The sequence below is a fragment of the Scyliorhinus torazame genome, chromosome 16 (genome assembly GCF_047496885.1).
Source record: "Scyliorhinus torazame isolate Kashiwa2021f chromosome 16, sScyTor2.1, whole genome shotgun sequence".
NCBI classification, from domain to species: Eukaryota; Metazoa; Chordata; class Chondrichthyes; order Carcharhiniformes; family Scyliorhinidae; genus Scyliorhinus; species Scyliorhinus torazame.
In genome coordinates, this window is record NC_092722.1 from 9,589,089 (window position 1) to 9,613,004 (window position 23,916).

The 23,916-nt window shown below is 46.0% G+C and overlaps 1 protein-coding gene across 4 annotated transcripts in view; it reads right to left on the reverse strand.

Annotated features, from left to right (window-relative positions):
- Positions 1-23,916, reverse strand: part of tmem201 (transmembrane protein 201) — a 230,513-nt gene that overhangs the window by 168,236 nt on the left and 38,361 nt on the right. For all 4 annotated transcript variants that reach the window (XM_072477917.1, XM_072477916.1, XM_072477918.1 and 1 more), the window contains exons 2-3: positions 19,317-19,437; positions 13,450-13,644 (exon numbers count right to left, since the gene is read on the reverse strand). In XM_072477917.1, coding sequence (XP_072334018.1) covers positions 13,450-13,644; positions 19,317-19,437 — 316 coding nt within the window. The remainder of the gene's footprint in view (positions 1-13,449; positions 13,645-19,316; positions 19,438-23,916) is intronic.

A 23,916-nucleotide genomic window follows, 5' to 3' on the forward strand; every position in this document is an offset into this window, starting at 1 on the left:
CAAACAGCAGAGGACCCAGAACTGATCCCTGCGGTACGCCACTGGTAACGGATCCAGGCTGAATATTTGCCATCCACCACCACTCTCTGACTTCTATCGGTTAGCCAGTTCGTTATCCAACTGGCCAAATTTCCCACTATCCCATGCCTCCTTACTTTCTGCAGAAGCCTACCATGGGGAACCTTATCAAATGCCTTACTAAAATCCATGTACACTACATCCACTGCTTTACCTTCATCCACATGCTTGGTCACCTCCTCAAAGAATTCATTAAGACTTGTAAGGCAAGACCTACCCCTCACAAATCCGTGCTGACTATCCCTAATCAAGCATTGTCTTTCCAGATGCTCAGAAATCCTATACTTCAGTACCCTTTCCATGACTTTGCCTACCACCGAAGTAAGACTAACTGGCCTGCAATTCCCAGGGTTATCCCATGTCCCTTTTTTGAACAGGGGCACGACATTCGCCACTCTCCAATCCCCTGGTACCACCCCTGTTGACAGTGAGGTCGAAAAGATCATTGCCAACGGCTCTGCAATTTAATCTCTTGCTTCCCATAGAATCCTTGGATATATCCCGTCAGGCCCGGGGTCTTGTCTATCCTCAAGTTTTTCAAAATGCCCAACACATCTTCCTTCCTAACAAGTATTTCCTCGAGCTTACCAGTCTGTTTCACACTGTCCTCCAACAATATGGCCCCTCTCATTTGTAAATACAGAAGAAAAGTACTCGTTCAAGACCTCTCCTATCTCTTCAGACTCAATACACAATCTCCCGCTACTGTCCTTGATCGGACCTACCCTTGCTCTAGTCATTCTCATATTTCTCACGTATGTGTAAAAGGCCTTGGGGTTTTCCTTGATCCTACCCGCCAAAGATTGTTCATGCCCGCTCTTAGCTCTCCTAATCCCTTTATTGAGTTCCCTCCTGGCTATCTTGTATCCCTCCAACGCCGTCTGAACCTTGTTTCCTCAGCCTTACATAAGTCGCCTTTTTCCTCTTAACAAGACATTCAACCTCTCTTGTTAACCATGGTTCACTCACTCAACCATCTCTTCCCTGCCTGACAGGGACATACATATCAAGGACACGTAGTACCTGTTCCTTGAACAAGTTCCACATTTCACATGTGTCCTTCCCTGACAGCCTATGTTCCCAACTTATGCACTTCAATTCTTGTCTGACAACATCGTATTTACCCTTCCCCCAATTGTAAGCCTTGCCCTGTTGCACGCACCTATCCCTCTCCATTACTAAAGTGAAAGTCACAGAATTGTGGTCACTATCTCCAAAATGCTCCCCCACTAACAAATCTATCACTTGCCCTGGTTCATTACCAAGTACTAAATCCAATATTGCCCCTCCTCTGGTCGGACAATCTACATACTGTGTTAGAAAAGCTTCCTGGATACACTGCACAAACACCACCCCATCCAAACTATTTGATCTAAAGAGTTTCCACTCAATGTTTGGGAAGTTAAAGTCACCCATGACTACTACCCTGTGACTTCTGCACCGTTCCAAAATCTGTTTCCCAATCTGTTCCTCCTCATCTCTGCTACTATTGGGGGGCCTATAGAAAACTCCTAACAAGGTGACTGCTCCTTTCCTATTTCTGACTTCAACCCATACTACCTCAGTAGGCTGATACTCCTCGAACTGCCTTTCTGCAGCTGTTATACTATCTCTAATTAACAATGCCACCTCACACCTCTTTTACCACCCTCCCTAATCTTATTGAAACATCTATAACCAGGGGCCTCCAACAACCATTTCTGCCCCTCTTCTATCCAAGTTTCCGTGATGGCCACCACATCGTAGTCCCAAGTACCGTTCACCACCTTATTCCTGATGCTTCTTGCGTTGAAGTATACACACTTCAACCCATCTCCGTGCCTGCAAGTACTCTCCTTTGTCAGTGTTCCCTTCCCCACTGCCTCATTACACGCTATGGCGTCCTGAATATCGGCTACCTTAGTTGCTGGACTACAAATCCGGTTCCCATTCCCCTGCCAAATTAGTTTAAACCCTCCCGAAGAGTACTAGAAAACCTCCCTCCCAGGATATTGGTGCCCCTCTGGTTCAGATGCAACCCGTCCTGCTTGTACAGGTCCCAACTTCCCCAGAATGCGCTCCAATTATCCAAATACCTGAAGTCCTCCCTCCTACACCATTCCTGCAGCCACGTGTTCAGCTGCACTCTCTCCCTATTCCTAGCCTCGCTATCACGTGGCACCGGCAACAAACCAGAGATGATAACTCTGTCTGTCCTGGCTTTTAACTTCCAGCCTAACTCCCTAAACTTGTTTATTACCTCCACACACCTGTTCCTACCTACGTCGTTGGTACCAATGTGCACCACGACTTCTGGCTGCTCCCCCTCCCCCTTAAGGATCCTGAAGACACGATCCGAGACATCACTGGCCCTGGCACCCGGGAGGCAACATACCTTCCGGGAGTCTCGCTCGCGACCACAGAATCTCCTATCTATTCCCCTAACCATTGAATCTCCGACAACTATTGCTTTTCTATTCTCCCCCCTTCCCTTCTGAGCCCCAGAGCCAGACTCAGTGCCAAAGACCTGGCCGCTAGGGCCTTCCCCCGGTAGGTCACCCCCCCCCAACAGCATCCAAACTTGTTTTGAAGGGGAACGGCCACGAGGGATCCCTGCACTGTCTGCCTGGTTTCCCCCCCCCAACCCCCCGACTGTAACCCAGCTATTCTTGTCCTGTACCTTGGGTGTGGTTACCTCCCTGTAACTCTTCTCTATCACCCCCTCTGCCTCCCGGATGATCTGAAGTTCATCCAGCTCAGCTCCAGTTCCCTAACACGGTACACGGTCTTTGAGGAGCTGGAGTTGGGTGCACTTCCCGCAGGTATAGTCAGCGGGGACACCGGTGGTATCCCTCACCACCCACATCCTACAGGAGGAGCATGCAACTGGCCTAGCCTCCATGCCTTCTTACCTTACAGAATATAGCTGCCCTGTGGACCAACTGGATCTCCGCCCTCCGACTCTGCTCCCAGTCAGCTGCACTCTCTGTAAACTCCTGGCTCCCGTCTCGCTCTTTGCGGAAATGTAGGAAACAAAATGAAAGGAGCGCCTTACTCCCTCCTCACCTAACTCCCTCCCTCCTCACCTAACTCCCTCAGTCACCAAACTCTCACTACAGCACTCAAATGCACCAAATTCAGCACTCCCTCAGTCACCAAACTCCCACTACAGCACTCAAATGCACCAAATTCAGCACTCCCTCAGTCACCAAACTCTCACTATAGCACTCAAATTCAGCACTCCCTCAGTCACCAAACTCTCACTATAGCACTCAAATGCACCAAATTCAGCACTCAGTGCAAACAGAGTCTGCACTGTAGGGGATCACTTTTATACTGTGAATATAGCCTCTGAAAACTGGCCTAATCCAATTAACTAATTAACAAGCTCCAGCTGCAAGTGCCTACAAGTAGAAGGTTTGTTTAAAGCTGATTGAAAATTCACCTTCTTCTAAACCAAACAGTAACTTTTAAGTTAATTAACTAAATAAAAGAAAGACTAGACTTTAGATAAAAATGAAGCCTTATATTCCCTCAGTCACCAAACTCTCACTATAGCACTCAAATGCACCAAATTCAGCACCTTTGAAGTTAAATTGAACATCTGAAGACGGTGTCTTCAATTTATTCATCACTTAAATTTGTTCATAGAGATCATAGAATTTACAGTGCAGAAAGAGGCCATTCGGCCCATCAAATCTGCACTCAAGCCCACACCTCCACCCTATTCCCGTAGCCCAACCTAACCTTTCGTACACTATGGGGCAATTTAGCGTGGCTAATCCACCTAACCTGCACATCTTTGGACTGTGGGAGGAAAGTGGAGCACCCAGAGGAAACCCACGCAGACACGGGGAGAAAGTGTAAACGCCCACAGACAGTCTCCAGAGGCTGGAATTGAACCCGGGACCCTGGAGCTGTGAGGCAGCAGTGCCAACCACTGTGCCACCATGCCGCCCATATCATCAGAGGTTGCACAAACCAAAAACCTAGTGGCCCAATAATAATGGGCAGAATTGTCTCATCCCGCGGCAGTGTGTCCACGCCGTGGTAAACGCCGTCGCGTTTTTCGATGGCGTGAACAAGCCGCTCCCAGGACTAATTCTGGCCCCTACAGGGGGCCAGCATGGCGCTGGAGCGGTTCACGCCGCGGGAATTGGGCGCCGCGGGATCCACGCATGCGCTGGTCCAGACCTGACTCACCGTTTCCATGACAGCCACTCGGCCCATCCCGGCCCGAGAATCGGCCGGCCGGCCGTGTAGAGCGGCCCGCGACCGGCGCCGCGCCAGCAGCGCCGATTCTCCACTCTGCAGAGATTCTCCAGCCCGGCCCAGGGCTGGGAGAATTCCGCCCAATGTGTCAATCTTAAATAAATGAACGAACTGTCATGCCATAGTCATGAAGACTTTCAAAATAGGTTTACACAAGTTTAAATTATATACATTTTTTAAGTTAGTTGGATACATCAACTTCCTGGAAACCTGATGCTCAAGGTCCTCCAAACCAAACAATAACTTGCATTATTATACCATCTTTAACATAGAAGAAAAGCCTAATGTGCTGCAAAAGGAGCAAACAGTAGAACTGAAGGAGTGCTGAGTTCTCAAGAGTTGCAAGAGGATGATGGAAATATTTGAAAAGAAAGGTGAGAATTTTAACATTGAGACATTGCCATCCCAGCAACCAATGCAAGGCAGCAGGCAGAGGAATACGTGCACAGAACTAGATGCAAATTAGGATACAGGCGGCAGAGTTTCGGATGAGCTCAAGCTTCGGGAGACTGGAGGCCGTCCAAGAGAAATCCGCATTGGTAGAGTGTGTTTGTCCAGTTTAAGCGTGCACATCCCATTTCGTGCGAATAGCCCATCTGCCAGAGAGCTTGGGTGTGGCTGGAACATCCTCGCTAAAACAGTTTCTCTTTTTGGCCACAGATGAATCTCTCCCCCCCACCGATCTTGGATTTGCATAGATTCCTCGCATCTCAGAATCAAGAGTGAGAACAGTTTGGGCACGTCTTTAAATTGCATGCAAGTAAATCATTGCACAGCATTCCTTCTCCCTCACACCCACCCGACAACCAATATGATGAAATCTTGATGAGTTACTTTAGAAAGTATTTCTGCAGTCACATTGTTATTTGACAGAAAACTTTGGATTTTATAATGTGTTATCCTTGGTGAGATCTTGTTACACAGTACCTGTAGAACGAGATAGTCAATCTTCACACACACAAAAAAAGCGCACACACTTCATCTCAATGACGAAGGTCGAAAATCATCTCGCAGAGGGCCAAATATCATCTTGCAGAAGGCCTCACGGTTCGTAACCTGTGACCACACTTTGTCCGAACTGTGTAGACTTTCTAAATTGTCTGGCTCAACTTCAGAAGCCAAAAACATTTGATCACAATGCCTCAAATTAATTAACCTTCATTACTACTTTCAAAATATGTTCCTTATATGTAGTAGTATTAGACGACGTCTCATGGCTCCACATACCTTCTGAAGCTATGCCACTTCTGAAGCTATGCCACTGTCAAACATCATCTCCCAGCAGGTCTCAGACACCCAGCTCCTTAAAAGCATCTTGGAGCTCTTCACAAAGTAGACACGTTTCTAGATTCTTAAAACACTCGCTAAGTATTCAACTCTGAATGCCAATAAATACAGGTTTTGAGGTGTAAACAAAACAGGACCTTTAATGTAATGATGATAAATTAAAACATTAAGATAATCATTTTGATATAAGAGTCAAGACATAGGCCTGTTGCAAAAACATTTTCCACCTTTCTTTCTCCTGTCCTTTTCTAAAGAAACGGTGTGCAGAGTCCCATACCTGCCAGCAGCCTTCCGTATCCAACCCAACCTGGTTAATGTACAGCATAGACAATGAGGCAGAAGACACTCAACTAAGCGAGGACACCAGAGTCAAATCTAATCCTATCCCTCACACTTGCAAATGCTCACTTCCACAACGTACCACTAGAGAGTAACCAGGCTCAGGAATTATGCCAGACCCGAGAGCAGCACTATCGGCTCAGAGTTAGGAGATTCTGGATTCAAGACCACTCCAGGGGCCTGAGCACATACCCAGGATGACCACAAACCCACACTCGGGTGCACTACAGAGGGACAGCTGTATTGTCAAATTCAGCTGAGATGTGAAACGGTGGTTAAATCACCCTGACAAGTGGATCCAAGCCATCCCATGGCATTATTTTCAAGAGGAGGAGAGCTCTCCCCAGTGATCCTCGGCTAATAATTATCCTTCAACCAACATCACTGAAGAAACATCTGGTCATTGAGTCAGAGCTGTCCACAAACCGACTGCCACATTACAACAGGGACAACTTTGAATGTAGAGCGTTTGGAATGTCCTGAGATTATGAAAAATTTGAGATAAATGTAAATATAAGGTGCTGGAATCAGAATCCATGAGCACTTTCAAAAGGCAACTGAATATATATTTAAAACAGCCTAATTTGCAGGATTATGGGGAGAAAGCTGGGGGTAGGACTAATCTGAACAGCTCTTTCAAAGAGTCAACACAGCAACAATGCTCCAAATGACCTCCTCCAGTGGTACGATCCTTCGATTTTAAATCTATACTTTTCTCGCTGGTTTAACCGTGCTCCAGCTCAAGAATAAAGAACAATGTTGGAATATCAAAATTAAACTGCTGATATAGCCATTTTGAGATGTCGGAGAGAGGGCTGGCTGCATACAGTTTACGCAAGCTACCCGTGCCTCATACCGTGCACTTAGATGGCCAGTAAATTTACTGATAATGGACAGTGTGGATCAACTGACCATTAAAATAATCACCGTTCACAGTTGAGAGGACCTGCAGAACCACAGCATGCTAGACCTCAGAGAGGAGCCAACTGGCCCATTGCATAGGCCATGGCTCTTTGAAAGGAGCTATCTAATTAAACACGCACCTCTGCGAAGGTTTACTTTTCAAACGTATATCCAGTTCCCCTTTCAAAGTTGCCACCGAATCGCCTTCCACCACTCTTTCAAGCAGTGCATTCTAGATCCCAACCCACTGCAGAAATACAGTATAAATGTAATGAAATGTTTTGTTTTATCCCACTTCTGCAATCCATTTTTGAATCAGCAACACAGTGTATCAAATGAACAAGTTATGGAATTTATTAATAATCCAGTAAGCAATAAAGCACACTTAGAGAGAAAAATTAACCCATTATGGTTGTCACCTCCCATTATTCCAGAAGTTCAACCACCCAACAGGTAAAATCAGAATCTATCGTTACACTTAATACGCACACTGACCTCTCAAGAGCCTCATGTAGAACTACAACAGCCAAATCATCATTAAAAATATAGTGATTCAAGCACACACCCACATGCGATATAGTTAATAGCAGAAAACCACAAATAGATTTGCCATCGCTTTGACTATTGCATCATCTTCCCCAACTCAGTCCTTGAGGGCAGCGCAGTGGTTAGCATTGCTGCCTCACAGCACCAGGGACCCGGGTTCGATTCCCACCTTGGGTGACTGTGTGTGTGGAGCTTGTACTTTCTCCCCGTGTCTGCGTGGGTTTCCTCCGGATGCTCCGGTTTCCTCCCACAGTCCAAAGATGTGCCGGTTAGGTGGATTGGACATGCAAATTGCCCCTTAGGGTGAGGTTACAAGGCAGGGGATAGGGCCTGGGTAGGGCCGTCTTTCAAAGGGTCGGTGCAGATCCAATGGGCCGAATGACCTCTTTCTGCACTGTAGGGATACTACTCTGATAGGGTAGTTTCAGAAATGTCACTCAACTTCTGTGATTTTGCCTGTGACTTTGGCACATTATTCAACCAATTAGTCTCTCACACGCACAGCTGCTGGAACGATTTTTAAACTCAATTTAGTCTTCAAAATCAACTTGTGCTCATGGAGCATTAGTAAAAAAAAACTGATTGAACACCAATAGTTTAAATACTCTGGGATTTCAAGTTTAACTTGGTACGGCAATCAGTGACATCCGGCCGATAAGATTTTGGTTTTATCAGGGTAGCTCTTACATTACAGAAAGAGACTGAAGTAACCAGTAATGGGGATGATTAGCGCTGCATATGCTCTAAAGTTACACCAAGCTTTAGTGCTGCAAGAAGCAGTGGAAATGGATTATTTAAACACTGTAAATGTAATCCTGGACTAATACCTTTATCTCAAGCGATCAACTTATGATAAAACCACAACTGGTTATTTTATCAGTTTACACAGAAACATTTCCAACTATTTGATTCATTGAGTAGGGAGCCAAGGCACTGTGATTGTCAAAGTAGAACCACAATTTGTTGCAGCATGATTTGGAGTGAAGGCTCCATTACTGGAACGTTGCATTCACAATCTGAGGCAAGTGAATATGCTGGTTCTTGATATCTGAGCAATGAAAATATCAGCTATCCAACAAAATTGTTCACCCAAGCAATGTCCCACAGCACAGGTCGACAGATCTGCAGCATTTGGGACATAGTGCTGAGAATTCTCCCTTCCCCTAATGAAGCCATGGTTTTCAGTCCCCCCTCCAACTCTGCTTCCTGGTTACTGACTCCATCCCTCTCCCTGGCAACAGTCTGTTCACAATCTTGGTGTCATATTTGGTTCTGAGAAAAGCTTCCAGCCACATACTTATGCCATCACTAAGGCTGCCTGTTTCCACCTCCATAACATTGCTCGACTTGCCCCGTCTCGGCTGATCTGCCGACAAAAATCTTCAACCATGACAAAATTATGCCATAATGTGGAGATGCCGCCGTTGGACTGGGGTGAGCGCAGTAAGAAGTCTTACAACACCAGGTTAAAGTAGAACAGGTTTGTTTCAAACACTAGTTTTCGGAGCACTGCTCCTTCCTCAGGACTTCCTCACCCGAGGAAGGAGCAGTGCTCCGAAAGCTAGTGTTTGAAACAAACCTGTTGGACTTTAACTTGGAGTTGTAAGACTTCTTACAATTATGCCAAGCACTGGCTGGTGTTTGACATTCTGAAGCAAACCCCTCCCCCAGAAAAACTCCGCTGCTCGTGTGTCAACTCTCACCAAGTCCTGTTGCCTTATTAGCCCTGCACACGCTGACCTTCACTGGTTCCAGATCAAGCAGCAACTTTATTTCAAATATTGTCATCCTCGTTTTCAAATCTGTCCGCAATCTCACCCTTCCTGCAGCCCCGCAACCAGAGGTATCAACGTTCCTTAAATTTTGGTCCATTGAACACCCCAGGTTTTAGTTGCTCTGCTATTGATGGCCATGCCTTTAGTTGCTGAGGCCCCAAGCCCTGGAATTCCCACCCTACACTTCTCCAATTCACTTTCCTCCCTTAAAATATTCCTTAAAATCTACTTCTTTGACCAAAGGTTTGGTCACCTGACTTAATATCTCCTTAAGTGACTCAGCGTCACTTTATTTTATAATGCTCCCACAAAATAAAATTGGATGTTTTATTACACTTGAGGCACCATATAAATAATTTGTTGCTGAGTAGATGAATCAACCATTCACTTTTGTGCATTTCTCTAGCATTTGGCTTTAGAACAACATTGGGACATGACTCTCATTCTCAGTCTTAAAGCGGCTGTGATGATAAAAAGATTTTGGAAAACCTTTTTTTTAAAAATAATTTTCTGATGGAAAAAAACATCAATCACACAGTGCAATTGCTACCACTGGGCGTTAATCCGTTTTGTGATATGGGCATCGCTTGTAAGGCCTGCATTTATTCCTGCATCTATTGGTACCGAGAAGGTTGTGATGAACCGTCTAACTGTGCAACTTGCTAGGCCGCCTTTTTTAAAAACTGTGTTACAGGATCTGGACGTCACTGGTTAGGACAGCATATATTGCCCATCCCTAATTGCCCTTCAGAAAGTAGTGGTGAACCATCTTCTGAGAGAGGGAAAACTGCATCTATCTCTTCTGTTCTTTAGGGAGGGAATGCCAGAGGGCAAGGTTTGAGCAACTAATGGCATAGCCCCCATTGGTGAGAGGAAGTGTGGGAGGAATGCACAAAAGCCAAACTAAAAAGTCATCCCAAACTCTGAATACTGTCAATAGTGAGCAATCTGTGGTTGTTGTGTCTGAGCTTGATTATTATTCTGCGCTGCCCACATCTCCATGATGAACTCAAGGCCAATCGCACAGCCTCCAATTTATCGTTCCCTAGGATCTCTGTGCTCTTGAAATGCTAACCTCCCTCTAGAAGCTACAGGCTTTTCAAATTCACTCATTAACATCTTATTCACTGTAGCCACCTCTTGATCAGTGATCCAAGTGTTTCCGGATCATAGGCCGGCAAGCACAGGGCGATGGGTGAACAGCACTCGGTGCGAGATACGATATTGGCAGCAGAGTTTGGATTAGCTGAAGTTTACAGAGGTTGACCAGAGGAGCCTTGGAATAATCAGCTGATATAGTTAGACCTTGTCTGATCATGTTAAATGCCCTTGGCATCCAGGATCTAAATGGGGCCACTGTAATACTCATCCACATACAAAACACTTGACAAGAGTGCAGTTTAATACTTTTATCAGGCACTGTGCATATAAAATAGGTTTTAAAGGAGGGTCAAAATCATAACTTGGGACATCAGCCAGGCTTCAATGTTCTTGGCACACACCCAGAGAATTTATCCCCACCCCTCACACCCAGAGAATTAAATCAATCATCTTACGTTGTCTTGGAAATTTAGATTTATAGCCTGTCTTTCACAATCTCAAGAAATCCCAAAGCACTTTATCGCGAATTAAGTATTTCTGAGGTGCCATCAGTGTTGCAACAGAAAGCCAGCAATGATTTGAACTCAAAAATTTACTGTTAAACCAAACTCAAATATGCTGGCGCCCAATGAGAATGTTTACATTGCTAAGCCAGCAAGAATTTGACATTGGCGAGCCCTTAAAGATAATACATATTATGCTATGGATGCAATATACTTTGTTTGCAAAATAACTAAAGAGGAAAGTTATCTTCCTTTCTCTATACACTATACTATACCATGGCAATGCCTGCAAAATAAGAGTAGAGTTTAGTTTTGACATGTTAAGACTTACACAGAGGGCAATGTTGCCAAATTGCATTCGTTCCTTGGCAACAAATCATATTTATGTCACATTAGTGTTGAACTGAGGATATTAGGAGAGACGATGCAAACATTTAGTAAAAGCAGTAGGTTTTAAGGAGGGTCTTACAAAAAAAAGAAAGATGAGAGAGGGAAAACTGCATCTATCTCTTCTGTTCTTTAGGGAGGGAATGCCAGAGGGCAAGGTTTGAGCAACTAAAGGCATAGCCCCCATTGGTGAGAGGAAGTGTGGGAGGAATGCACAAAAGCCAAACTAAAAAGTCATCCCAAACTCTGAATACTGTCAATAGTGAGCAATCTGTGGTTGTTGTGTCTGAGCTTGATTATTATTCTGCGCTGCCCACATCTCCATGATGAACTCAAGGCCAATCGCACAGCCTCCAATTTATCGTTCCCTAGGATCTCTGTGCTCTTGAAATGCTAACCTCCCTCTAGAAGCTACAGGCTTTTCAAATTCACTCATTAACATCTTATTCACTGTAGCCACCTCTTGCCTTTCTAGTTGTTTTGCTTTCAACCTCTGTGGATTCGTGTATTGAGGCCTAGTCTTTTTCCTAAACTTTTCAATTCAGAAAATGTGCAATGAAGACCAAAATTCTCACCTTCACAAGTAACATTGAAGATTTGACCATGTCAACGGCCACGGGTTATTGAATGGTAACAACACACAATCATACATTTGGGGTGCTGGATACATCAAATCCATGGCAATTGAAAAAGATGTGATGCCACCTCATGTCCAACAGAATAAGAGATTAATAAACGCAGTCTGGAATTTAAATCTCTTGGCTAAAACCAGAACTAGGAGCAGGGCAGTTTTCCAACATACAAGCTTCAATACATTTAACTCCAATTCTGCATGAAGTACCAATCAATTCAACTCCCTCAAAAGAAACAAAAAAGGGTTTAGGCCAAAAAATGCAATTAATCCAAAGGTTTCTTTCCTGGTAGAAATTGTGTCTCATAACAACAGAAATGTTTGAGAGTGGGAAGAGGTCGAAAGGTAGTTCATGACCTTGATCAGATTGTTCCAACATTTCCTATTGATTCTGGCACGTCGACGATTCTCCCTCGGACTGATCTGTTCCCTGTAAGAACACTATTCACGACGGCCTCTGCTGCTCTTGCTCATGTATTTGCTTTCTTTGGCCCCTTGTTCTGCACTGTAACCGATCACAATTTGTTGATGTACCATTTGTCAATGTTCTCTGTCGATTATCTTGTTTGTCTACTATGCACGTACTGTGTACGTTCCTTGGCCGCAGAAAAATACTTTTCACTGTACTTTGCTACATGTGACAATAAATATCAATCAATCACTAGGTGATCTATTTAATAAATTGATGGCAATTTACGAAGAACATGTTAATTTATTTTTAAACTTATGCATAAGATGTGGCCATCACGCTTGTTATTAATTCATTGGAGGTGGTGCCACTGGCAAGGCTAGCATTTATCGCCCATCCTTAATTGCCCTAGAGGTGATGATTAGCCACCTTCCTGAATATAACTGAGAGTCTTGCTAGGCCATCTCAAAGAGCAGTTAAGGGTCAACCAAGGGTCTGGAGCCACAGATAGGCCAGACCAAGTAATGGCGGCAGATTTCCTTCCCTCAAAAGGACATTAAATGAACCAGATGGATTTCCAATGACAATCCAGTAGTTTTTTGGCCACCATCACTGATACTATTTTATTCCAGATTTATGCAATGAATTGAATTGAAGTTCCCTCGGTTGCTTTCATGCAGTTTGAACTTTCTCAACTGTCCAGTAACATAAGCACTATGGCCTCTGTCTCCCTCTGTGTACCCGAACAGGTGCCGGAATGTGGCGACTAGGGGCTTTTCACAGTAACTTCATTGCAGTGTTAATGTAAGCCTACTTGTGACAATAAAAAGATTATTATGGCACCATACCCAAAAGAGATTTTATTCTGTTTTCCATCATATCTACCTACATACACAAGGAATAGGATCATTCAATGGCAATGATGGTAATAACAACAAAACTATTGTTTCTGGACTGTACACATTGTGAATCCTCAAAGAAACTTCCCAAGATTAGCATCAGCATTTTGCGAATATAACAAATTCTAGTGCCACGGACAGGTTAAAAAAAAACTTCAAAAAGTAAATAGGGGATCTGCAAGCCCATCATTTTAAGTGGGTTAGCACAGCCAGCCACAATCCTGATTTCCCAAGGAATGAGCAACAGAAAACAACAGGAATAAAGTTGTCAACTGGATTTTAGGTTCATGGATAATTCCCTGAATTACCAGGGTTTAATACAGTTGCCGGAAATTCTCACCTCATCCCTGGGTACGAAGGATGCCAACTGCTTGATCTTCAGGGGTTGGTTATTGTTGCATTTCTTGCAGAAGAGAATTTGCCCATTTGGCCACTGCTGAATTTTGGAAGCTTGCGAGGGTGTTGCCCAGCTGGTCACCATGTGATTCAGATGTTCCATGTACTGAGCAGGAATCGGCTTATTGTAGTCACCATTCTGAAAGAAAGCACAGCGTCATTTTTACACCCATGGATGCAAATTCAAGAAAATCATTACTAAGCTATGCTGAATTTGGTCAGATATTCTCACAGGACTGGCTATTTTTTACACCTCTTTACAACAAAGTGTATTCACCCTTTTCCCTTTTCCAAAATACATAAACTGTGTTTACATGCGTCAATTACTTCTAAATGCAAAAATGAGCAGTTACACCTGCTGGCAAAGGGGAGAGCAAGGTGCTGAACTCGTGACACCCGCTCAGTTTGGTTATTAGATCAGAGTAGACACACCCCCATTTCTGACTACAACTCATTTTCTGTAATGAGATGAATAATTTTTATTGAACCAATTGTGATATTGTTTAAAACAGTTTGAACTATACTTATGTGCCTGATGACAAAGTGAACTCAGAAAGTTTTCCTCAAAACGGATTGATCAAGAATTGCAGCAACAAAATTCTAGGAACTAAATTTGCTTTAAACACAGCAAAATACCCACAGACAGCAATTCACTGTTCGCAACAGTTCAGCTTTCTGCCATTTCAGTCATCGATAATTTGGAGAGTTGTCACCCAAACAGAAAGAGCACAGGGTGTCTGACTCCAGGCATGTGACTTAATTTTACTGTACTTCAACATTTTGTTGCAGTTTGTCCTATGATAACTTTTTAAAAATAAATTTAGAGTACCCAATTATTTTTCTGTCCAATTAAGGGGCAATTTAGCGTGGCCAATCCACCTACCCTGCACATCTTTGGGTTGAGGGGGTGAAACCCAAGCAGACACGGGGAGAATGTGCAAACTCCACACGGACAGTGACCTAGGGCCGGGATTCGAACCCGGGTCCTCAGCGCTGTAGGCAGCAATGCTAACCACTGTGCCACGTGCCGTCCACTTCCTTTGAAAACTTTGATGTCATTTACAATATCTCTGTTCTCCCCTGCAGTGTGGGTCTTACAGGCCGATTTCGCTGTTAAATGTAGATGCCAAGGTGCTGGCGAAGATCTTAGCCACGAGAATTGAGGATTGTGCGCCGCAGGTGATCCACGAAGACCAGACGGGATTCGTGAAGGGGAGGCAGTTGAACGCGAATGTGCGGAGGCTCCTGAACGTGATTATGATGCCGTCGAGGGAGGGGGAGGCGGAGATAGTGGTGGCGATGGATGCTGAGAAGGCCTTCGATAGGGTAGAGTGGGGGTACTTGTGGGAGGTGCTGAAGAGGTTCGGGTTTGGGGAGAGGTTTGTTAGGTGGGTTAGGTTGTTGTACGAGGTCCCGATGGCGAGTGTGGCCACGAACAAGAGGAGGTCGGAGTACTTTCGGTTGCATCGAGGGACGAGGCAGGGGTGTCCCCTGTCACCCCTGCTCTTCGCACTGGCAATTGAACCCCTGACTATGGCACTGAGGGAGTCGAGGAACTGGAGGGGGCTGGTGCAGGGCAGGGAGGAGCATAGGGTGTCGCTCTATGCGGACGACTTGCTGCTGTATGTGGCGGACCCGGTGGGGGGGAATGCCGGAGGTAATGAGGATCCTCAGGGAGTTCGGGGATTTCTCAGGGTACAAGCTCAACATGGGGAAGAGCGAGTTGTTCGTGGTTCACCCAGGGGACCAGGAGAGGGGGATTGGCAAGCTCCCACTAAAAAGGGCGGAGGAGCTTCAGGTAATTGGGGGTTCAGGTGGCCAGAAGCTGGGGGGCCCTGCATGAACTCAATTTCACGAGGCTAGTGGAGCAAATGGAGGAGGAGTTCAAGAGGTGGGACGCGCTGCTGCTGTCTTTGGTGGGTAGGGTGCAGTTAGTTAAGATGACCGTGCTCCCAAGGTTTTAGTTCCTGTTCCAGTGCCTCCCCATTTTTATCCCGAAGGCCTTCTTTGGGCGGGTCAACAGGAGCATAACGGGGTTTGTGTAGGCGCGAGGGACTTCGAGGGTGAGAAGGGTGTTCCTGGAGCGGAGAGGCTATGGGGGGGCTGGCGCTGCCCAACCTCTGTGGGTACTACTGGGCCGCCAATGCGCCGATGGTGCGTAAGTGGGTGATGGAGGGGAGGAGGCTGCATGGAAGAGGCTGGAGACGGCGTCTTGTGAGGGTACGAGTCTGGAGGCGCTGGCAACGGCGCTGCTGCCATTCCCTCCAATGAGGTATACCACAAGCCCGGTGGTGGCGGCTACCCTCAAAATCTGGGGGCAGTGGAGGCGGCACAGGGGGGAAGTTGGGGCCTCAGTGTGGACCCCAATACGGGGGAACCACCGGTTTGTCCCAGGGAAAATAGATGGAGGGTTTTCGGGGTGGCACAGGGCAGGGATAAGAAGGTTGGGGGACCTGGTTGTGGACGGGAAGTTCGCGAGCCTGGGTGAACTGGAGAAGTATGGGCTCCCCCTCGGGGAACACCTTCGGATATTTACAGGTAAGGGAGTTTGCCAGGCGGCAAGTGGTGGAATTCCCGTGGCTGCTGCCACGCACAGTACAGGATAGGGTGCTCTCGGGGGGGTGGGTTGGAGTGGGGAAGATCTCGGAAACTTACCAGGTGATGCAGGAGGAGGAGGAGGCCTCGGTGGCGGAGTTGAAAGGTAAGTGGGAGGAGGAGTTGGGGGAAGAGATCGAAGAGGGGACGTGAGCAGATGCCCTAGGGAGGGTGAACTCTTCCTCTTCGTGTGCGAGGCTCAGCCTCATACAGTTTAATGTACTGAACAGCCTCATACAATTTAATGTACTGCACAGGGCACACATGACCGGGACATGGGCGAGCAGGTTCTTTGGGGGTGAGGACAGGTGTGTTAGGTGCTCAGGGAGCCCAGCAAATCACACCCATATGTTTTGAGCATGCCTAGCGCTGGAGGAATTTTGGAAGGGCGTAGCAAGGTCGGTGTCGGGGGTGGTAGGATCCAGGGTCAAACCGGGCTGGGGGCTCGCAATATTTGGGGTTGCAGGGGAGTCGGGAGTGTAGGAGGCGAAAGAGGCCGGTATTCTGGCCTTTGCGTCCCTGGTAGCCCGGCGAAGGATTCTTCTTCAGTGGAAGGATGCGAGGTCCCCAAGCGTGGAATCCTGGATCAACGATGTGGCGGGGTTTATTAAATTGGAGAGGGTGAAATTCGCCTTAAGGGGTTCGGTACAAGGGTTGTTTAGACGGTGGCAAAACAATATCCCTGTTCCTTTACAGGTAAAACAGTCTTGACGCGTATAGTACTGGATCTCCCAACACGGTTTTACATTAACCGATTGCTACATCAAATATATGACAGTATATCAAAGAACAAACTAAAGCTGCAAATCAATTCTAACGGAGGTCGATATTCAGAGAGGTTGGTAGACAACACATCGGTCCATTGTATGCCCTACTCAAACCAACTAAAGGAGGAAGAGCGAGAGGGGAGCATTAAGATAGCAGCCTACCACTGTCTGTAGAAGGTAACCCTGCAAATAAAACAAGGTGAGTGCACGAGGCAGCAATGACCTTCTTCACGATCTCTGTAAGCACAGTGCCATTGAATCCAACTTCGTCTAGACAATTAATAAAGGGGTCTCACCAACACCTAAAAATCACTTTGAAGATCTTACCAAAGACCTCAGGCTAACTGTTATGTTTTTTTCCATCAAGATGGAAGGGATTCTGTGGTCAGAATGGGAAGTCAAGCTCAAGATCACATCACTGAATCTAATACCAGTATAAAACGGGCTGAATTCTGCACACGGCCAGTTCAGTTAAACTGAAAGAAGGCTTCCACTGCAGCACAAGTGGAGGTTTAACGCTCTGCAGATGTAATTCTTTTTTTCTACATGCTACGCAGTTAGATCTGTCATTCAACAAGTAGTTACTAGACCTGCCAAACATGACTCCTGTGCAAATAATGACAATTTGCAAAGTTTGATCTTTTACAACCTAGACCTGTGGCTGCATTTTCAAGCTCTGAACTTCCAAGCCAACTAACTCATTCATACAGATAAATTGGGCCGTGTTAATGCACCCACACGGAAAGGCTATATATTTTCCCCATTGCAGCATATTTCTGAAATTCCCAGATGCTTACCACCATTAATCCATTCTCTGATCGATACATCAGTCTTAAATCTACCCTCAACTAGTTTAAACCTGGATGCTCTTGCCCTACTCTTGCATTTTAATTCCCTAGGTTTACCATTTTCATCCTCTTAACTATTTTGTGCATTTCTATAAGATCATAATCTCAAGAAAGCTCTTTTGGAAACTTAAAGACCATGGGCGTCATTCTCCGACCCCCCGCCGGGTCGGAGAATGGCCGTTGGCCGCCGTGAATCCCGCCCCCGCCGAAGTCTCCGCTCCCGGAGATTGGGCGGGGGCGGGAATCCGGCCGCGCCGGTTGGCGGGACCCCCCGCTGGATTCTCCGGCCCGGATGGGCCGAAGTCCCGCCCAGGAATTGCCTGTCCCGCCGACGTAAATCAAACCTGGTATTTACCGGTGGGACCAGGCGGCGTGGGCGGGCTCCGGGGTCCTGGGGGGAGCGCGGGGCGATCTGACCTCGGGGGGTGCCGCCACGGTGGCCTGGCCCGCGATCGGGGCCCACCGATCCGCGGGCGGGCCTGTGCCGTGGGGGCACTCTTTCCCTCCGCCACGGTCTCCACCATGGCGGAGGCGGAAGTGACTCTCCCCACTGCGCATGCGCGGGAAACTGACAGCGGCCGCTGACGCTCCCGCGCATGCGCTGGGAAACTGACAGCGGCCGCTGACGCTCCCGCGCATGCGCTGGGAAACTGACAGCGGCCGCTGACACTCCCGCGCATGCGCCGCATTTCCGCGCCAGCTGGCGGGGCAACAAACGCCATTTCCGCCAGCTGGCGGGGCGGAAATCCCTCCGGCGTCGGCCTAGCCCCTCAATGTTGGGGCTAGGCCGCCAAAGATGCGGAGACTTCCGCACCTTTTTGCCGGCGCGATGCCCGTCTGATTTGCGCCGGCTTTGGCGCCAGTCGGCGGGCATCCCGCCGTTGGGGGAGAATTTCGCCCCATATTTTTAAATACGCATTTGAATGGGCGGCACGATAGCACAGTGCCAGGGACCCAGGTTCGATTCCCGGCTTGGATCACTGTCTGTGCGGAGTCTGCACGTTCTCCCCGTATCTGCGTGGGTTTCCTCCGGGTGCTCAGATTTCTCCAAGTCTCGAAAGACGTGCTATATGGTGATTTGGACATTCTGAATTCTCCCACAAAATGTGGCGACTAGGATTTTCACAGTAACTTCATTGCAGTGTTAATGTAAGCCTGCTTGTGACACTAATAAAGATTATTATTAATGTTTCTTGTTTCTCGATAACCAGAATTGATCCATCTGTAGTAATTGGATTATAGCTTCGTCCGACTGCTGCTATTCCATCTACAAAAGACAAATGACGAAACTGGTAAGGAAGCATGCCCACTTCTTCCTGCTCTCCTGACTGCTTCCTTCACCACAGCCCCCATCGCCCACCACAATCCACAAACCAAAACCTCCCTGCGGACAATCTTCAATCACCACAGGGCTACGGAAACCCTTTCAATTTGTGGAGTGGATTGGGAGGCTTTCCTTCCAAAATAGCTGCGCAAAGAAATTCTGCGTATGCAGACACTGCTGCCAAAGGGAAAAAAAAGTTTAAAAGGGGGGGAATTTGTTCTGCCGTCACATACAGACAGAGAAATGCAACTTTCCAAGGACCATTAAGAACTCTAACCTCTTGGAAGCCATTGTACTGTTCACAGTTTGGACAATCCCAGCAGTTCCTGTTGCCATAGGGTACAGTTGTATCCTGGCTGCAGAACCAGCAGTTCACCTTCACGTGAGTTGGCTTTTTCCTGCAACAAAATAAAAAAGTAAAAGTGAATTATTGAATAGCAAACAAACAAACAAATCTTTAAACGCCCACTGCAAATAGACACATAACTGTTCTTCCGGAAGTGAGCTGCTGACACCAAGTAATAAAATCCTAACTGGACTTGGGTTATATTTCCCTCCCTATCTCTTTATTTACATTGATTTCTGTCCCATCACACGTTACTGCTGAAAACAAGGCCATGCAAGCGTTGTAATTAATCTCAACAAATTTTAACGGCTCTTTTTATATTTTGTTTCTCTCTATCATTGCTTGTTTACAATTCTTCTTACACAAATCCTTATTGTGCATTTTCACATGCTTGTGCATCCATAGTAAAATACTTTTTTTATTTAATAGGAGGAAGTTTCTGGAGCAAGGAACTCTTTACTACAGGCAGGAGTTGACAAAAGTAGCTAAATATGTATGGCTGCATATAGTCACTCCGTATATCCCAGCCGGAACCAAGTTGTTTGAGTAAATCCTTCGTCAATCACAACTGGAGACAGTAAGCTCTCAGTAATTAGGATTGATTTTATGCACTTTTTTGTATCAGAATCGCTACAGTGCAGGTAGAGGCCATTCAGCCCATCTTGTTGTTTGTTCTTTAGGGTTTTGGCCACGGGTGGTATCATGACTGTTACAGGCTTGGAGGGCCGAAGGGCCTGTTCCTGTGCTGTATTGTCCTTTGGGTCTGCACTGACACTCTGAAAGAGCAGCCCACTTCCCCGCCCTTTCCCCGTAGTCCTGGCACGGAGGGAGCTGTGCTACCCACTGTGCCACCATGCCATCCATACACATGTAGGGTCAATTGTCACATAATTGGCTGTGACCCTAGAGTCTCAAAACTGCACAGTATCATTCCACAGCGAGTGGAGAGTTCTGGAAAAATACACTTTTTTCTGACTTTGGTATTTGGGGGTAATTTAAACCCCTCCCTGAGGTGAATTTGGAGACACATTGAAATCAGTAGGAATGAGGCAGTGGGAACCCTGTTGCCTTCCTGGGCCTCCCACCTTACCTCCAAACGAAGCCCTTAAATTGGCAACCAATACCCATTTGAACGCCACACTCCACCACCAACAGCAGGAGGAGGACTTGCCATGTGGATAAAAACTAACTCAATTAGTGTATCTAGGGGCAGGTTTAGCACAGGGCAGATCAAGGCAGATCAACAGCACGGTTCAATTCCTGTACCAGCCTCCCCGAACAGGCGCCGGAATGTGGCGACTAGGGGCTTTTCACAGTAACTTCATTTGAAGCCTACTTGTGACAATAAGCGATTTTCATTTCATTCCATAATGGTGTCCTGGGGGAGTTCCTCATTGTCAAGCACTAGCTGCCATGGCATCACGTCGGTCGGTGTGCGCATGTGAGAGAGAGACAATGATTAATAGTATTTCCTGTAGTAACAGAATGGTCAGCAGTGCCAGTGAACTGCTGCTGTTTGGAAATCAAGCCAAGTTCCTGTGCCTGCAGCTGTTATAATCTGTACAGAGCAGAATGAGACAAGATACAGAAATGAAGCAATGTCAATTTCAATAACACAAAGATTGAACTGAAATCCAAATGATCTAGATTGGGCTACAAATCCCAAAGAACACAAAACCAAATTAAGTTGAGCAGTGAAATGAGGGACAAAATAATAACACTTTTCATAGGATTTAACTGAAATAAAGATCCTGAGGATTGTATTCAAAGAAACAAAGTTAATTGAGTGCTATAGGTCTGCCTGCGAGCTCTGTCCTACAAATCCCCAGTAATACATTTACCATTTGCTGGGTCAATCTGTTTGAATTTCACAGAAACAACATAAAAAGGATAGGACTCTGCAACAATGGAAGAAAAGGAACGTGCATTGCTGTAGCAGCCCACATCACCCAACGTGCTTTTGTAATGTAGTAGGGAATAATGTAATAGGGAACCTGGCAGCCAATTTGTGCATAAATTGCCACAATATAATCACCTGTTTCAGCCATGTTGAGAAAGGGATAGATATAGGAGAATTTATCTTTCCTTTTTAATAATCTTTAGTGTCACAAGTAGGCTTACACAGCCTGTTCGGGTACACTGAGGGAGAATTCTGAATGTCCAAATTACCTAACAAGCGCGTTTTTCGGGACTTGAGGGGGGAAACCGGAGCACCCGGAGGAAACCCATGCAGACAGTGACCCAAGTGGGGAATCAAACCTGGGACCCAGGCACTGTGAAGCAACAGTGCTAACCACTCTGCTACCGTGCCACCCACTCAAAACCATGCCAGAAGATGTTTTACTTTAATAGTAACCTTAGGGGCAGGTGGGGCCTCCCCCAATTCTGCATTGAAGAGCCAACATGAATTAGAATTAGAGACTCTGGCACAGGTCATGGACCCACTACCATGGACATGGACTCAGAGGATAGTGCCACAGTTGACACAGGAATGTTAAATACTAAAAAATTCAAAAATAGGAAAGCAGCTCAATTAGAAAATAACATCTTAGGCAAATGGCTCAGTGTACAAATAACGCAAAACATGCAGGTTTAAATTAATTCCACAAAGAGATCCAACATCGAAATACCTCATGTCTGATAGCTGTCAAATTTGGTTTCACAATGCTCAAGTGAAGCACCAACGCATTATATAAATTCAGGATTGTGCTGTCTGTATTATTTATCATGTATATCCCAACAGTTCAATGGTTCATTGTTTACCCAGTGGCAACACCATGCCGAATATTATGCTCACGGTCATGTTTCGGATCATAGGAAACACACGTTACTGATGGGAGCTGACAATAGTGCTGAGCAACAAGCAAAAGGATACTGGAAAGAACCTGAATCGCAACATTATGCGAAGATAGCTCTCTGGTGCAATGCAGATAATTAATTCTGAGACCAGTGTGTGAATTCAGCCTACTGCTGGGTGCAGGAGTTCCAGTTTACAATTAGATACAGGTTCATGACACAAAACAGGTCAGAGGCTGTCACAAACCATCAGTCTCACTCAGTGTGAATAGATTGCTCATCAATGCAAGGCCTCATATTTTCAGGTACAGCCACACCTCAACAGGAAAAGGATCTGAAGAGTGCCAAAGTGTTTGACTCTCCGACCGGACAATACATAGAAAATGCAGCAGAGAAAAAGGCCATTCATTCAGCTCTGGGGTGGGATTTACACTCACACAACCCTCTTCGCACTTGCATCATTTAACTCCACTAGCATATCCTTCTACACTTCCTTCATGTGCTCATCATCTAGTTTCCCCTTTAACGTATCCATGCTATGCAACCTCTCAGTTCTGGTATCCTATATTTTATCTTTTTTTTTGTACTTTCTCCAGTGCACCTATATCCTGTTTATTATACGGCAACAAGAACTGTGCGCAGTACTCCAAGCATGGTCCAATCAAGATCTGATCCAAGTTTACCATAACTTGAGATGGTGTCAAGGTAATGTCACTGAATTAAGTTAGAGGCCCAGACTAATGGAATTCAATTAATAAAATCTGGAATTAAAAGCCGGTCTCAGTAAAGGTTGCCATGACAACTCTCATTAATTGTTGTAAAAACCCATCCAAAGGCAATGTCATCCTATATGTGACTCCAGACCAAAGCAATGTGGTTGACTCTTCACTGCCCTCAGTTCAAGGGCAATCAGGGATGGACAACAAATGCTTGCCTAGCCCAGGCATTGTCAAACTCGGGGGCGCGACCCGCGGGCGGGTCGTGGGCGGGTGTCGGGAGGGTCGCGGAGCCATCCGTCGCGGCGCTCCCGATCGCGCAAATCTGCGCGCAACAGCCGGCCGTTAATAATGCAAGCGGCCTTCAAAATGGCCGCGAACATGTAAAAAAAAGCGGCCGCACTGCTTTTTTTTTTTTTTTAAAAGGTCGCAGCTTTTTGTTTTACAATTTCGGAGGGGGGGTGGTTTGTTCATTTATTTTATTCATTTAATTTTTTCGTTTATTTTATTCATTTAATTTTTTTTATACAAGTTCGGGGGGGTTTTATTTGATAAAATTTTACAGGAAAAAAGTGCAGAACTTTGGCCAGATGGAGACTCCATACTTTCCCACACCGGAAGGCTTCACCTTCATCCAACAGGTTCCATTGGAGGAGCGTGTACGAGGGCCAAAGGGACCCAAAACCATTTCCTCCATTTTTGTCAGCAGCAAACGAGGTAAGAGAAAATGGTGGGTCGCAAAGGTCAGCCGGGTTGGGTCCCGAAGGTCGGCTGGGTTGGGTCCCGAAGGTCAGCCGGGTTGGGTCCCGAAGGTCGGCTGGGTTGGGTCCCAAAGGTTGGCCGGTTGGTAAAAATGGGTCCCCGGAAAAAAAGTTTGAAGAACACTGGCCTAGCCTAAAAGAAAAATAGTAAAAAAAACAATTCTTCGTTCTATTCACCACTTCATCCTTTAGATTAACAAAACTGATAAACATTATGATCTACAGATATATGGGTCACAATATAAACACAATGTAACG